This window comes from Malaclemys terrapin, chromosome 1 (genome assembly GCF_027887155.1).
Source record: "Malaclemys terrapin pileata isolate rMalTer1 chromosome 1, rMalTer1.hap1, whole genome shotgun sequence".
Taxonomy (NCBI): Eukaryota; Metazoa; Chordata; order Testudines; family Emydidae; genus Malaclemys; species Malaclemys terrapin.
The window spans coordinates 241,021,815-241,037,010 of NC_071505.1; the positions used below are offsets into that span (position 1 = coordinate 241,021,815).

Genomic DNA, 15,196 nt, shown 5'->3' on the forward strand with positions numbered 1-15,196 from the left:
GGCTTCCGGTTTCTAATAGAAACAGCTGTTCTCTGGAATATAATAAAAATGAACACTAAGCCCTTGAGGCTTTAGAACTACACACTATAAAGCTGGTGGAGCATTTTTTTCTCCAGGTTGTCTTAACGGTACTATCTGTCAGAAACCAGCAGAAGTTTCTTCCTGTAAATCTCAATAACTTCTCTGAATAAATTTTAAACTTTGCAATCTCAGCAGTAATATTTTCATCCTTAGGGTTACAAAGTAAGGAAGGTAAGCTTCTAAGGAAGTAAATTCTCCCTAGTCTTCCAGTGACTGTTCACATGGATTCCATTCTTCGTGTGGCCAGCGGTGTGTATTTGGGCTGCACCTGTGCCCTAGATGTCTTCTTGCCCTACCCCAGCGCCACCTGAGGACGTAAAGGTTGAAGCAGGTCCAACTAGCTATCCATTCCTTAACATCTGTGGCAGTGGGATGGAACCCCTGCAGTGGCAACCTTCTTCTTTGCACACTGTGCTACTGTTACCTAATTAGTTGGTTTGGGGTTCGTTAGTATCTGCCCACTGGCAGAAAAGCCCCCCAAAATAATTTGCACTTAAGTTTGTTACAATAGACAGTCTTCCTCCCCTATACAGGGCCCTAGCACCATAGCAGAAGCTAAATTTGAAATTCAAGACCCGTTCTTCATGTGAAGGTGTGACACCTGTTGAGGATGGCGACTCCTGATGTCTACTCAGACTAGAAGGACACATTCCTAAGTGGTCGCTCATTCTCCAGGTGCACTCAGAAATCTAGAGAAGACCATCTGAAGCTCTTCCTCCATGAGAGCTCAATGCAAGCTTTCTTGGAGAGGACACTCTAATAGAGGGCACTAGACCAGTGGCGGGGGAGGGATAGCTCAGTGGTTTGAGCATTGGCCTGCTAAACCCAAGGTTGTGAGCTCAATCCTTGAGGCCATTTAGGGATCTGGGGCAAAATCAGTACTTGGTCCGTCTAGTGAAGGCAGGGGGCTGAACTAGATGACCTTTCAGGGTCCCTTTCAGTTCTATTAGATAGGTATATCTCCATATCTAGTCCAGAGTTTCTCAACCTGTGGATCGCGACCCAAAATTGGGTTGCCAGAATGCATCAAAGGGCCACAATGCTGGCTGGGCTCAGCTCCCCATTCTAGGTGCTGCAATGATGCACTGAGTCATAGTGCTGCTCAAGTTTGACCCAGCTACCCTTCCACCATGACAATGGGGGGGCCAGCTGGGCAACATTTGAGTGAGTCACGCAGTATCCCCATGCATCACGTTGCAGCAACAACTCTCTCAAATTTGGTCTGGTGAGCCACTGAGATGCAACCGTCACTGAGTATTGCAACCTCAGTGGGAGGTGAGCCCAGCCTGCCCCGCAGGACAGAAGCCAAGAGGATGTAGTTGGTGTCATATTCTCTAAGGAACCCCCTCCCAGACATCAATTCCCCACCCCACAGCCAGGTACTCCCCCATCAGTCCTGGTCCCCAGATGTTTCCCCACTGCACCTCTAGGCCATTCTGTTCCCCAGACTCCTCATTTTGCCCGCAGAATTTCAAATCCCCTTTACCCTCTTCCCTCTCCTTCCCTCCCCCCCCGCCCCAGGACATGGGGGTGGGTTGTGATATTTTGGGATCTATTGGTTTGCTACCCCTCCCCCAGGCTCCTGTGCCCCCAATTCTTTCCCCTGCCTCCTCCCTGAATCCCCATCTCCTTCCTCACTACCCCCTCTGGTTCCGTAATCTCCCCATCTTGTCTCCAGGCCCCTGATCCCCTCCACACTTTACCTTCTGCCTCCTGGCATGGCTGTGTATTTTTGGAGGATGTCTCCGCTCACGTCCCTCCCCCAGCTGCTGGTGCGGGGTGGGGGGGAGAAGACGGTGTTCCACACCTGTCCATATCTGGCTAGAGCATCTGGAATCTTCGCTCTGAGCATCCTGCATGTCCTCCCCCTCCCCGATGGACTCCTGTGGGTCATGACAGGCCATCAAGGTTTACAGATGGTCCTGAGCCCTAAAAGGTTGAGAACTATTCATCTAGTCTGTCCCTCTCGATTTCCTGTGAGCAGAGATTCCACCCCTAGCTCTTTGGCCTCATCTAAGAGGCTCCAGTCAATTGCCACCATTCTGGCATTGACATCACTAATGGGCAGAAAGGAGTGCTGCTCCAGTGAGGAACAAGGCACAAATTACCTTCTCTGATGCCTAATAAGCTAATACACAAGAGCCACCAAACTTATGACATTTTGAACTCAACTTCCTACAGGTCAAAAACCTGACAAGCCCTCTTCAGGTGCCTCTGTAACAGGAGAGCAGTTTTTATCCACTAAGTCGGTGGACCGCATTTCTCTCAGCACTGGGTATGTCGGTACCCAATGCCTCAGTTCCTGAAGACTTGTTCCAGCCACTTCTGAGAGGCACCTCTGAACAATTTTCCTCAATACCAGCTAAGTTGATACCCAAAGCAATCACTGTACTACCAAGTGACTGATCTGTGGGTCTGGTACCAAGTCGCCTCTCCTTGAGGATGGTGATATCCAAGCACCTCTCCAGAGTTATCATTACATCAGATTAAAGAGGTATACCCAGTACCCACCTCTCCCCCTTCAAAGGCAGGGCACTCTGGATAGAATGAGCCCTCCATTAGAGGAATCATATTCCTTTTTGTCATCATGTAAACACAGCAGCAACTCATCATGCACACTTCCACCTTCCTCTCCTTGGATAGGGATTCTAGACAAAACACCATGAGAGGTAGCGGGAAGATACTTGGGACTCGTATAGAATACCCCTCCTGGAACTTTCCCCCTGACCCTCATGTGTCCCCCATCTCAATATTAATGACCCTACTGGACACCCTGGGGTGTGCAGCTATACTCTAGAAAGTCTACATCCTCTACTGTTTCTGGGGCCAAATCCCCTTACCCAAAGAGAGACTGTAGGGCATCTTAGTAAAACCAGCTAGTGCAGACTCAGTTACAGGAGAGGCAAGAGGAGGAAAGTGAAGAAGAGCATCAGCTGCCTGCTGAAGAACTGGTCCTTGGTGTGATGATCTCATTCTCCCTTGATGAGGCAGTGACTCCCCTTTGCCTGCCTTGGTGGATGACTTCAAAGTGTTCTAAGATATCATTAGGTGAATGGCAAAGATGATCCAGGACATACCACAGAAAGCGGTAAAAGGAGAAACCACAAACTCCTGGACACCTTACACCCTTCCACACACTGCAGGCCCCCCATCACTAAATAATGGACAACTGGAACTCACGAAGGACCTGAGGCACACACCAGCATCCATTTCAGCTATATCAAAACAAGCTGACAGGACATACCATCATGTTCCTTCCCATCTCGAGGCTTCCATCTCTCCACCAAATTTTTATAACCGAACTTTGAGGGATTCAATCAGAACAGAGAAATCATAGCCTTGAAGTTAATAGCTTCAGTTCCAAAATTATATGGCACCTTTCATTAATAGACTTGATCTGTAGGCACAAATGAGTGTGTAAATTAATGATCTGAAAGTTAGTGGTACCAAAAGTAAGGGCAAGAAATGTCATTTTTGTAGAAAACTTCAGCATCCAATTGGCACGCATCTTGTTTGGATTTATTTTGCCCTGCTTATTACTTGGTTCTGGCAGTATAATTTGGAAACTTGTTTTTAAAACCCATTATAACATCTAGGTGTATGAGGTTTTTTTCTTGAGGTAGGAGGTGGAAGGGGTTTGGGCATTAGGAAGAGAGGGTATATCAGACAAGCCTTTTTGTGAAGATTCTTCCCGAGCCAAACTACTCAAATTGGCTGCTGGCAAAGTAATTGCAAATTTACCATCTTTTATGTTCCAATTAAATGAAAAGCTTCTACTACCAAATGAGGGCTCTAAAATCGGTGGAGTATTATTTCCAATTGGCTCAAGTTACTAGAGTTAAATAAAGCAAGAAAATCTGATGTGCAATTTGTAAAAGTTAAAATAGAAATAAAAAAATTATTTATCCAAACCTCCTTTTTGTGATACTTAAAGTAGGAATTGACTGATTACTCATACTCTGTGTCCCAGAAACTTTGCTTCAGAACTCGGCTCTGTTTGCTACTTTTCAGTAACTTCTGATGTGCTGTCTCTCTAGGTATCATGGGAGAAACTGAACCAGAGAATGAGAGAGAGTGTGTTATTGTTTGGGAAAAGAAACCAACTCCTGAAGAAAAGGCTAAAGCAGAGACTCTAAAGCTTCCTTCTACGTTTTTCTGTGGTGTTGGTAGTGATACTGATGAGGACAATGACAATCTGGAAGACTTTCAGACAGAACTTAAAAAAGTTCAAGAAGCCAAAGTAGGAACTAAAACTCAAAGCATGACTTTTCTAATTCATTTTGGTGGCACTAACTCTTAACACTGAAATAGCATTATGAATACCCTGTACATTTATTGAAGTAATTTTAGCTTTTTACAATCAAATGTCTGGTGTACGCTAAGAAGTAAGAGCAAAATAGTTTCCCCTGTACTGAAATAAGCTAAGTAGGGTGCCAATCAAATCTGTGGTAGAGCCATCTGAAATTTTGGGATCATTTATGAAACATTTCCTTTCCATTTCAGTCCCAGTGGGTTAGTATCCTCAGGTTTCCCTTGAGATTTTTTTTTAAAGCAAATAACAAATCTAATCTCAGACAAAATTTTTGAAGCTGTTTGTAGAGACCATTTTTTAAAAAGCTTAAATTGCAGAATTAAAAAATTAATTTGTGCACAATAAGATGTATTTAAAATAAAGTGTGTGTGTGTGTGTGAGAGAGAGAGGATTTCTAAGCACTCTACCACTTCATATTTTCAAAGTCACAAAATCACTAATCCTCAAACTCCCTGTAAACTTAGTGTGGTTGACATTTTATAGAACTGAGGATTTCACAGGAAGAACTGTTTGATTTGTCCATGGCAGACCTGGAACTAGAACTTAGACCTTGTGTCTCCTAGCCTCATGTTCATTCTTCTGTCCAGACTACTTTTTTCCCCATTCTCTGTCCACAATAGGGTCAAATCCTAAGCACTTCATACCTTTTGAGTGTGCAAGAACTAATTTCAAAGATTCAGAAAAAGTAAATGATCTAACAGTATTTTTTTAAGAATGTGAACATAAGGACACTTTGCCAAGTTAATCAGTAGTGTTAAGTGATTTAAATGTTAAGTTCATTACATTAACAAAAAATTATTTCTGAAATCTTTAGAAGTCTGTAACCTTGTTCAAACACCTTGGCTATTAATTGTTATTAATATTGTTACTTGGTATATTTGTTAGTGTCAAAGGGTGGGCCCTGGATCCCAAAAACTTTTCGACTTGGGGGGGAAAATAAACATTTTATAAGCAGCAGAGATGTTGGGTTGCAATCTTGTTCCTTGCCCCTCTTCCTTCTAATCCCATGAGCATTTATGGCCTTATTTTTTCCCAAAGATGTTGATTACCCACAAACCCCATTGAGGTCAGTAGGAGCTATAGGTGCTTTAGCTTTGAAAATCAGTGTGCTAGCTTTTATATAGTTTTCTGACACTCCCACCTTTCTGCAGTGTTCCTGTTCGGGGGTAGGGGAGAGGAGAATCCATTATCTAATGCTGCTATTCTGGCAGCTTTCAAAAGCATTTAAGCAGGTGTTTTCTAAATGTTCTGAATACTTCGCTCTTTTAAGGCATTTATTGGAAACACGTTTTCTTTTTTAGGAGTTTTTGGAAAATGAAGTTACCAGTTCAACTGATATAGTCTGTACCAGTGAGGCTGAAGTATCTCTTCCATCAACCAGTGAGGCTGAAGTATCTCTTCCATCAACCACTAAATGTGAAGAACCAGACTCGACCACAGAATCCACCCCCACATCACAGACTTTGTTAGGAACTGATGACAAACCTGTTGATTTGTCAACTAAAAAAGAAAATGATCCAAATTTAACAGAGTCCACAAACCAAGGTAATGTACTTTTGGGGCTTAAAGTCACATCTCTCTGCGAAGTGTATGTAAACAAGATTGATTTAGAATGGTACTAATTCTGCTTAGCTACTTGTAATCATTGTACTGATCAAAGGAATAAATGAAAAATGAACATGTGCATCAAAGGTAATTCTACTATTATGAGAGCCAACACTACTGCATGCTGCTATTAAACATTGACTAATTGTCCATTGTGTACAAATTAGGGGGTGTGGCAAAGTTAGTAGTAATTAAGGCTCTGCAGTTTTGCAAAGAAAGGGTGGTAATTTGTCACGTAAATTGTTCTATGGGGGCCCAAAAGAACCAATATATTATTCTTTTATTAGGATAAATGTTTAAGGAGCCACTTGTCACTTTGGAGTGTCCCTATACATTGGCATTCATGTGAAAAAGAAGAGGAGATATACATTTGCTGTAATCCCTGGATTTATAGCTATATTAGCCACTTTCTGGATCTTGGTGTTATGTACAGTTATAAAGTTATGAGTATGCAGTGGGGAAAGTCATCCTTGCCATGCTCTTTTCTCTTACACCTTTCTCTCATTGTGATAGGAAGCAGAACAGTCGCATTTGGATTTGACACTACTTCTGGCTTGTCATTTGCAGATCTGGCTTCAAATTCTGGGGATTTTGCTTTTGGTTCTAAAGGTCAGATACAAACTTTTGATGATAAACTCACACTGGAATTACTTTTGATGTAACTTTATGCCAAGTATTTATGTGCATTGAATCTCTACTAGTTCATAATAGGGTGACCAGATGTCCCGATATTAGGGGACTTGTCCTGCGTCCTGACGTTACATTGATCGGGACGTCTGGTCACCCTATATGAGGGGGACCGCGGCAAGCCGGCACTGCCGGCGCCACTCACCGTTCCTCCCTGGGGCAGCGCGCAGCTCCCGGCGCGGCGGCACCAGCCCATGGGGCCTGCCGCCCGGCCGGCAGGAGCCTGCAGAGTACAGCCCTGCCCCTACACCGGGCACACAGAGAGGCAGCGAGGAGGTCTCACTCCCCTGTGTGCTGCAGCGGGGCGGGGCTTGTAGACTCCGGCAACAGGCAGTGGGGGCTGGGCAGAGAGCCCCCTCCCCTCGACCCAACCCTACCCTAGGAAGGAGCCAGAGAAACTGGGAGGGACCTGCGTGCTGGATGCTTCCTGGGAGCCGCTCCAGATAACCCCTCCCCTCAGACCCACTGCCCTCAGCCCCCACCCTGACCCTGTTCCCTCAGCCTCCCCCGCAGTGTGCCCCCTGTGCCCCCCACCCTCAATCCACTGCCCTCAGCCCCCCCTGACCCTGTTCCCTCTGCCTCCTCCACAGTCCCTCTCTTCCCCCCCCCCCCCCCCCCCAACCATCTCACCCTGCATGGATGTGGAAATCTGTCCCGGATTCCAGGCTGTTGTTAGCCCCTGGGGCAAAAGATCAGTAGAGGTTTCCAAAGGGAAGTTTGCAGCCTTTGCTCAGACCCAAACATTTTCACTTAAAAATAAATAAATAAATACCCTAACCCATCCTGACACCCATCTGCTCTGTCCAGATTTGCTGTTATCCCTGTTGAGGCCAAAGTGGTTTGAAAAATTAAAAATCCATGACACCATTGTGTTGCTTCCCCCTATGTTGCTCGTTAATCTAATGGACCTGCCGATAACGAATAAAGATGAATGCCCTGGGAGCAATGTGTCAGGCAGACAGTTTGTCAAGTAGGAAAGTGAATGCTGAAACCCTCACAAAATGCAGAGGCTTTTCTTAACCTGAGAACTGAAAAAGTGCCAGATACCCTGCATGGGTTTGAAAGTGACAAGAGCCTAGCGACTGACCAGAGCAGCGCCAGGTTTGAAGTGATGAGGAGGGTCTGTGTCATGAAGTCTGCATTTCAACTGAGGACTCTTCCATCGCCAGGGTAGCGCTGGTGCAGGTCTGCCGCCCAGCACAGCAATGCTGAGAGGTGCCAGTGTAGACCCGACCCACTGCCCTCAGCCCCCACCCTGACCCTGTTCCCTCAGCCTCTCCCGCAGTCCCCCCCTGTACCTCCCACCCCAAACCCACTGCCCTCAGTCCCTGCCCCCATTCCAACAGCCTTCCCCACAGTCCCCCTGCTTCCCCCAACCCACTGCCCTCAGCCTTGTCCTACCCCAAATCTCTTCTTCAGCCTCCCCCGTCATCCCACCCCTATCGCTCCCCCTACTGTCCCACCCCCTCAACTTCCCCCCCATTCCAGTCCTGTTCCCCTCTCTCTCATCCCCTCCAGACCCTGTCCCTCTTCCCAACCCCCTGACCCTCCCCAACTCAGCCCCATTGTCTCCCCCGCCCCACTCTACACATCTCTCTCTACCTGTCCCATTCATGCTCCCCTCAGCCCCACCCCAACTCCCCCAGTCCTGTCCCCCTCAGTTCGTCCACCCTACTTCCCCCGGTCCATCCCCACACACCCACCGACTCCCTCGACCTCCCTCCCCCCAATCGCACTGCCTAGACTCACCCCCGTCCCACTCAGGACATGCAGGAAAAAGAAGCAATGGGCTTAAATTGTAGCAAGGGAGATTTAGGTTAGACATTAGGAAAAACTTCCTAACTGTAAAGGAAGTTAAGCACTGGACAAATTACCTAGAGAGGTTATGGAATAGCAGTCATTGGAGTTTTTTAAGAGGTTAGACAAATACCTGTCAAGGATGGTCTAGTTGTTATTACTCAGTCCTGCCTCAGTGCAGGGGTTTGACTAGATGACCTGTTGATGTCCCTTCCGGTCCTATATTTCTGTGATTCACACTGAATTGCCTTGTGCCACTGTCTAGTAGTAGTGGCACACAGTTCTCTGACATGCAGGTTTATAAAATTGTAGTTTAGAGCATAACAATTTTAAAGCTCTGCATGTTCAGACCAACTGAGCTGAAAATTGTGATCTACAGTATTCAAAACTATTAAGATGTGGGCTGAAATAAAATCAGCATGAATTGCTCAACAATATCAGCATTGCGCTGCTATATATTGTAAAATATTACAGTGAAATCTTGCAAGTATTACATAGCACGCCGCCTGGCCCAAGTGGTAACTAAGCATAACATCTTCCTGTTTCAACATTCTTAACTTGTATCCCATAGCTCCTAGAAGTTTTTTTTTTTTTTTTTTTCTCCAAACACTGAATGCTATTAAGTTATGAGTTCTAACAGGTTTTTTTTTCTTTTAAACCACAACACTGAATGTTATTCTAAAATTGTTTTCCAAATATTCTTAAACTCCCAGTTTATCCCCCGCTGATGTTCATTGTGAAAAGTATTGCCAGTCTAATAATATTTGGCACTTTTGTAATTCACTGTCCAACATGTGTTTTGTGCCCTCCTCTGGTGGATTTTTAGAGGATAACTGTATAGCTACCAGCTAAGGGAGTTATATCTTGAACTCAAGTAGTAGAAGCTCATGCTTTTAAGTCTGGATGGCTCGGGTTCAATCTTTGGTGACTAGCTATGATGGAGGTTGCTACACTTATTATCCCTTTTAATCAGAGGTTCTGAATATGCTTTGTTGTAGGCAGAGCTAGCCTACAGTTAAGCAACCGAAAATTTAGACTGGGAAGTGTTGAAATGTTGGGAAGCCTTATAATTTTGCCAGTCCGGAACGAACATCCCATCTGAGGGATGGGGGCAGGGAGAGAGGAGAGTGAGACAGGACCAGGAAACTGGGACAAGGAATCCAGAGCGGAAGTGGGGGGCAGTTGAAATCAGATGAGGAGCTGGAGCGAGTTAGACAGCAATAGGATAGACATAGACTGGAGGGGATGGGGAAGAAGGGTCTTTGACTACTAGAGACCACTCTGTTCAGGAGCCTGGAATAGACCCAGGATTCCTGAGTTTCACAGTTCCTCTTCTGTCAGCAGATATCTGTGAAACCCAGTGGCAAAAAAAGTATCGCATCCCCCATAGAACTGATCTATCACATATAGGATGACAACCTACTGCCTCTGCCATCATTTACTCCATTAGCTCAAATGGCAGAAGTCTGTGCAGTGGATCTAAAGGTTCATCGGCAGGGTTGGAGCCATGTGAGTTTCACGATGATTCCACATGACAGAATTTCTGGGGCAGTTCAGTTTTGATTTTTACAAAAAACCTAGGGAAATGCATACAGAAATAGGGTGACCAGATGCCTAAATAGTGGAATCTCAAGCAGGAGTAGAGAGGTTATTTTATCTCTCTATTTGGCACTGGTGCAACTACTGCTGGAATATTATGTCCAGTTCTGGTGTGCACAATTTAAGAAGGATATTGATAAATTGGAGAGTGTTCAGAGAAGAGTCACAAGACTGATTAACGGATTATAAAACATGCCTTATAGTGATCGACTCAAGGACCTCAATCTATTTAGCTTAACAAAAAGAAGGTTAAGAAGTGACTTGGTTATAGACTGTAAGTATCTACATGGGGAACAAATAGTTAATAATGGGCACTTCAGTCTAGCAGAGAAAGGTAGAGCATGAACCAACAATTGGAAGTTGCAGCTAGACAAATTCAGACTGGATATAAGGCATACCTTTTCAATGGTGAGAGTAATTAACAATATACTAAGGGTCATGGTGTTTTTCTAAAAGCTTTTTCTAAAAGCTATCCTCTAGGAATTATTTTGGGAAAGTTCTATGTCTGTGCTATACAGGCGGTGAGACCAGGTGATCCCCAGATCCCTTCTGGCTTTATAATCTCAGAACTAGGTACATCAATTCACATGCAAAATTCTCATTGAATTCAATAGGTGTCCTTGCCCTGTGGCTTGTGGTGCGGACTGCAGCAGGGGCCGTACAACCCCTCTCGCAGCTTCCTAGGGCCCCCTCTCATGGCTCTGTGTACCTGTGTCTGTCGTCGTCCTCTCTCTCTCCTCCTCCTCTTCCCCCACCCCCCACCACGCGCTCGCCCAATGTGTCCTGACATTTCACTCTTGCAATCTGGTCACCCTAGTTCATAAGGTACTAAATTGTAAGCAACAGATGCATGTAAACGAAATGTCTCTTTCTAGAAATGGTATTGTTTATGAAAATTAAGAAACTTTGTATATAATACAAAAGTGTTTATTGGAGTGTCTGGAAAGATATCTGAAACTTTAAACTCTTTTCAAAACTAGATAAAAACTTCAAATGGGAAAATACAGGAGCAGCTGTATTTGGAGTACAGCCAGCCAGTAAAGGAGATGAAGATGAAGATGGTAGTGATGAAGAAGTTGTACATAGTGATGATATCCACTTCGAACCTATAGTGTCCTTACCAGAGGTGAGATGTTTTTGATCATCGTTTAGAGACTCTGTTAAAACAGGCATGTCCATGAAACTAACACCACATTTTGATTAGTAAAACTGAAAGTATTCTATAACTCTAAATTAGCCCCACTTTAGCAGGCTTTGCATTTCATTCAACTTGGATGTCAACATCTGCTGCTTCTAAAAAATAATAATTTTTGCTTTTCTGAAGCCCCAGATGCACAAATATCAATTCACCACCAGAGGAAAAAATAGGCTACACGGTATTAGATACTCTCAGAGCTAAACATTTTTAGGGAGTCTCCCTGGTTTTCACTAGGGTGAAACACATGATTCTAATAACCCTGTTCAAATTGCAACATTGTATGGAAAAGCTGCCTTAGGCATATATTTTTAAAGCTTCTGAAATTACTTTAACTACTTTGAAGCCTGTACAGCTTGACTTATACAAGGGACCTAGAGTTTGTGTGCAAAAATGCACAATACTACCAGTAACTCTTTTAAGAGCTCAGATGGTTCAAGATTATTCTGTGAAATATGTGGCGTATTCAAAATAAATGATTGGAATACACTTGTTAGAGTGCTGCTTTGACCTGTAGAACTCGCTTATGGCTTTACCACTTATTAGTGATGCAGCCATCCAAAACTCTTGCTAATAATAAAACTGTTATACTACACCATGTATTCTGTTCTCCCCCCTCTAAATCTGGGTGAAAACTTGACAGGACCACTGAGCAATAAGGAATTAATAGCACAATCAGAGCTAAATTAATCTGAAGATGAATAGCACAGTAGGCAAATGAAAGATGTTCAAGAGTTGGCAGGACGTAGTAGTCCTATAGTGGAAGGTGGGTAGAATAGTGGAGAAAACTATTATTCAGATTATTCTAGCACCAATTTTTTAATCTACACTGAATGTAGTCTGGTAACTGGTGATGTTTAAACCATATTAGAAATGTTAATAAGGTGTCTATTTGGGTTGTATTTAAAATCTTTTCTAAAGACAAACTTGATTTTGCTTTAATTATAGACATGGTGTAACAGTATCCATGGTAACATTTCTCTAAAATCCTGCACAGCCTCACTCATCTTTCACCTTGTGTCTCCTTTTAATCTCCCTTGCCCCTTCTATTTCCCCTTCCTTTTTTTAAACATGTCCTCCCACAAACAACCTTTCCTCCATTCACCATCTCGCTTGTTTATACTGCCTGATCTTCTCAAGCTTTCATTTGTTCCAAAAGAGAACTCTAACAATTGTCATTTTTAACATTTGTAAAGAGATCAGAAACTTGAAATATGCACAGCCAAATAAAGCAAATACATATCCTTCATGCACATGACTAATCCTGCACCTTCTACTTGTTTGTGGTCTAGTTATAGAAAGCAAGTACTTTGAGATCATTCTCTTGTCTGCAGAAAGCATAGCACACTACTAAAAATAACACACAGCGCTATGTAATGCTGTATACAAAATAATGCAAACTCCTCCAGCACACTTGTATCCTAGCAAAGCTTATACATTTGGGTGGGACCACTTCCAAAGCATTCAGCAAACATGTAGAAAAGAACTTCTGTGCCAGAAACTATCCCCAGAACATGTCAAGGACTCTTAGAGCAAATTTAAATTTTCTAGGTGAAGCAGTATTTGAGAGCTGACTTTATAAAAAGTTAACTTTCTAAACTGTGAAATAAACCTCACTTTTCAGCTCCCTATCTCAAAAACTTACCTCACCACAAAGTTGGGAATATATCTCCTCTGGCTACAGACCTGCCCATGCAGAATTTCAAATAGAAAGTGTGTTTTGGAGGAAGTTTTTAAAGGGAGAGAAGGGTGTAAAATCAAGATAATAGAAAGCTATTACCCATTCTCTCTAATGCATTAGTAGATTCCTGGTGACTGTGACTGTCTAGGAAATGCATGAATATGCTGTTTTTGCTGCTTTCTAGGTGGAAGTGAAATCTGGAGAAGAGGATGAAGAAATTCTCTTCAAAGAGAGGGCAAAACTCTATCGATGGGACAGAGAAGTCAATCAGTGGAAAGAGCGTGGAGTTGGAGAGATAAAAATTCTCTTCCATACACAGAAGAAATATTACAGAATTTTAATGAGAAGGGACCAAGTTCTCAAAGTGTGTGCAAATCATGTAATCACAAAAACAATGAATTTAAAGCCCTTGAATACATCAAACAATGCGTTAGTATGGACTGCCACAGATTATGCTGGTGAGTTTGAAAAGATACCGTGTTTTGTGTAGGTTGCTTGAAAATTTTTTTCTTCATGTATATGACAAATAAAACTGTAACTGATGCTGAATAGGCTATGATAATCTCTTTGGGAATTTAATTTCAGATGGCGAAGCAAAAGTAGAACAACTTGCAGTTCGATTTAAAAGCCAAGAAATGGCTGATTCCTTCAAGAGGAGATTTGAAGAATGCCAACAAAATTTGTCAGAACTTCAGAGAGCACATGTATCCTTGGCAGCAGAACTGTCAAAGGAAACCAACCCTGTAGTGTATTTTGAGGTTTCTGCTGACGACGAACCTTTAGGACACATAACCATGGAACTATTTTCAAATATTGTTCCTCGAACTGCTGAAAATTTCAGGGCCCTGTGCACAGGGGAAAAAGGATTTGGATTCAAGAACTCTATATTTCACAGAATAGTTCCTGACTTTGTGTGTCAGGTAAGTGCAAGTTGAAGATTTTTTTTCTTAGAATAAAACCTATTTTCATTTCTTACAGCAAAGACCATTTGTTACATGGAGTGAGGAGGTTACCAAAGATTTTGATTCAGTGGACTGACTTACTCCCTAGTTTGAGTGTACTTCTTGTCTGAAAAGTGGTTGTTGTTTTATTTTAAAAAGTTGTAGGATTCCTCTTATTGTACCTCAATGATTTCCATATCAAATTTGCTCATTTATAAGTATTTTTTTTCTCTAAATACTAGGTCTTCAAATATAACCTGCATCTAAAACTCAGGCTGTGTTCTTTCTGGCTCAGTGTATCGCCAGTAATAAAGATTCTCTAGGCCAGATGCATCAAGGCAATTGCCACTTGCCATGGATAATTTCACTTTTCTCAAACTGATTTGCACTCTTTTCTCATCCGTGCAGACTTGATGCACCAACTTCTGCAGATTCAATCTTTGGCAAACAGTGACAGTATACTAATGAGTACTGTTTTTTATCTGGATGCCCAGCCAATGTGGTGGTTGGTAATTAGTACAGCTACTTCAGTTCTCTGACTGAGAACCTAAACTGGCGGGTAGAGGCTACCTTTGTATAACACTGAGTCAAAGAATTCAAGTTGTCAACCGATCCTATTGCATTGGAGTATGGCGCTTCCATTTCCCAGTTTAATAAGCATGCTTGAAGTCTCCATATACTTCATACTTGACTAAAATATGTACTTGTTAATTCCATTCTTTACACTGATTTTTATTTGAATTCGTTTCACTTTGGTTTTACTCCTGTATGTGGTGATCTCAACTGGTATGCTCCGTAGGGCTAGTAATGACCCATTTGCTTGTTAATACCCAAACACTGGCCCAGGCTAGTATAGCTGTGGACTAGAAAAACTAGTTGCCTGATTCTGAAGGGCATTAGAGTGGCTCGTATTAGCTGCAGGGTGCCCTTAGCAGTAAATATTTTCATTTTTGTTTGCTTGTTAAGAACACATGGCCAACATATGAATGGCTTGTCTACATAGACATCCCGGAAGGTTAATCCAAATTGACTAAAGTTGTGAATTTGAAGTGGATTAGTTTAATCATATTAAACCCTAGTGTGAACACCCTCATTCAGAACTGAAGTAGCCTTTAATTTGGCTTAGTTTAATTCACTCTAAACTGAACTAAGGCCACTTGAATTTCAAAAGCTGTATCCACACAGGGATTTAGTGGGGTTCACTTCAGATTCACACCTCTAGTTAAGTGGGATTAATTTTCCTGGATGTCCCTGTGATAAGCCCAAAGAACTTCTTACCTGCCCAATTTTGTAAGGTG

General features: G+C 42.9%; 1 protein-coding gene across 2 annotated transcripts in view; it reads left to right on the forward strand.

The window, feature by feature from the left end:
* Positions 1 to 15,196, forward strand: part of RGPD4 (RANBP2 like and GRIP domain containing 4) — a 64,962-nt gene that overhangs the window by 48,086 nt on the left and 1,680 nt on the right. The window contains exons 23-29 of one of the 2 annotated variants that reach the window (XM_054010653.1): positions 4,119 to 4,321; positions 5,695 to 5,748; positions 5,779 to 5,938; positions 6,512 to 6,607; positions 11,062 to 11,207; positions 13,142 to 13,415; positions 13,543 to 13,877. In XM_054010653.1, the coding sequence (XP_053866628.1) occupies positions 4,119 to 4,321; positions 5,695 to 5,748; positions 5,779 to 5,938; positions 6,512 to 6,607; positions 11,062 to 11,207; positions 13,142 to 13,415; positions 13,543 to 13,877 (1,268 nt within the window). Of the gene's footprint in view, positions 1 to 4,118; positions 4,322 to 5,694; positions 5,939 to 6,511; positions 6,608 to 11,061; positions 11,208 to 13,141; positions 13,416 to 13,542; positions 13,878 to 15,196 lie in introns of both variants that reach the window. The other variant, XM_054010643.1, reaches the window with a different exon arrangement.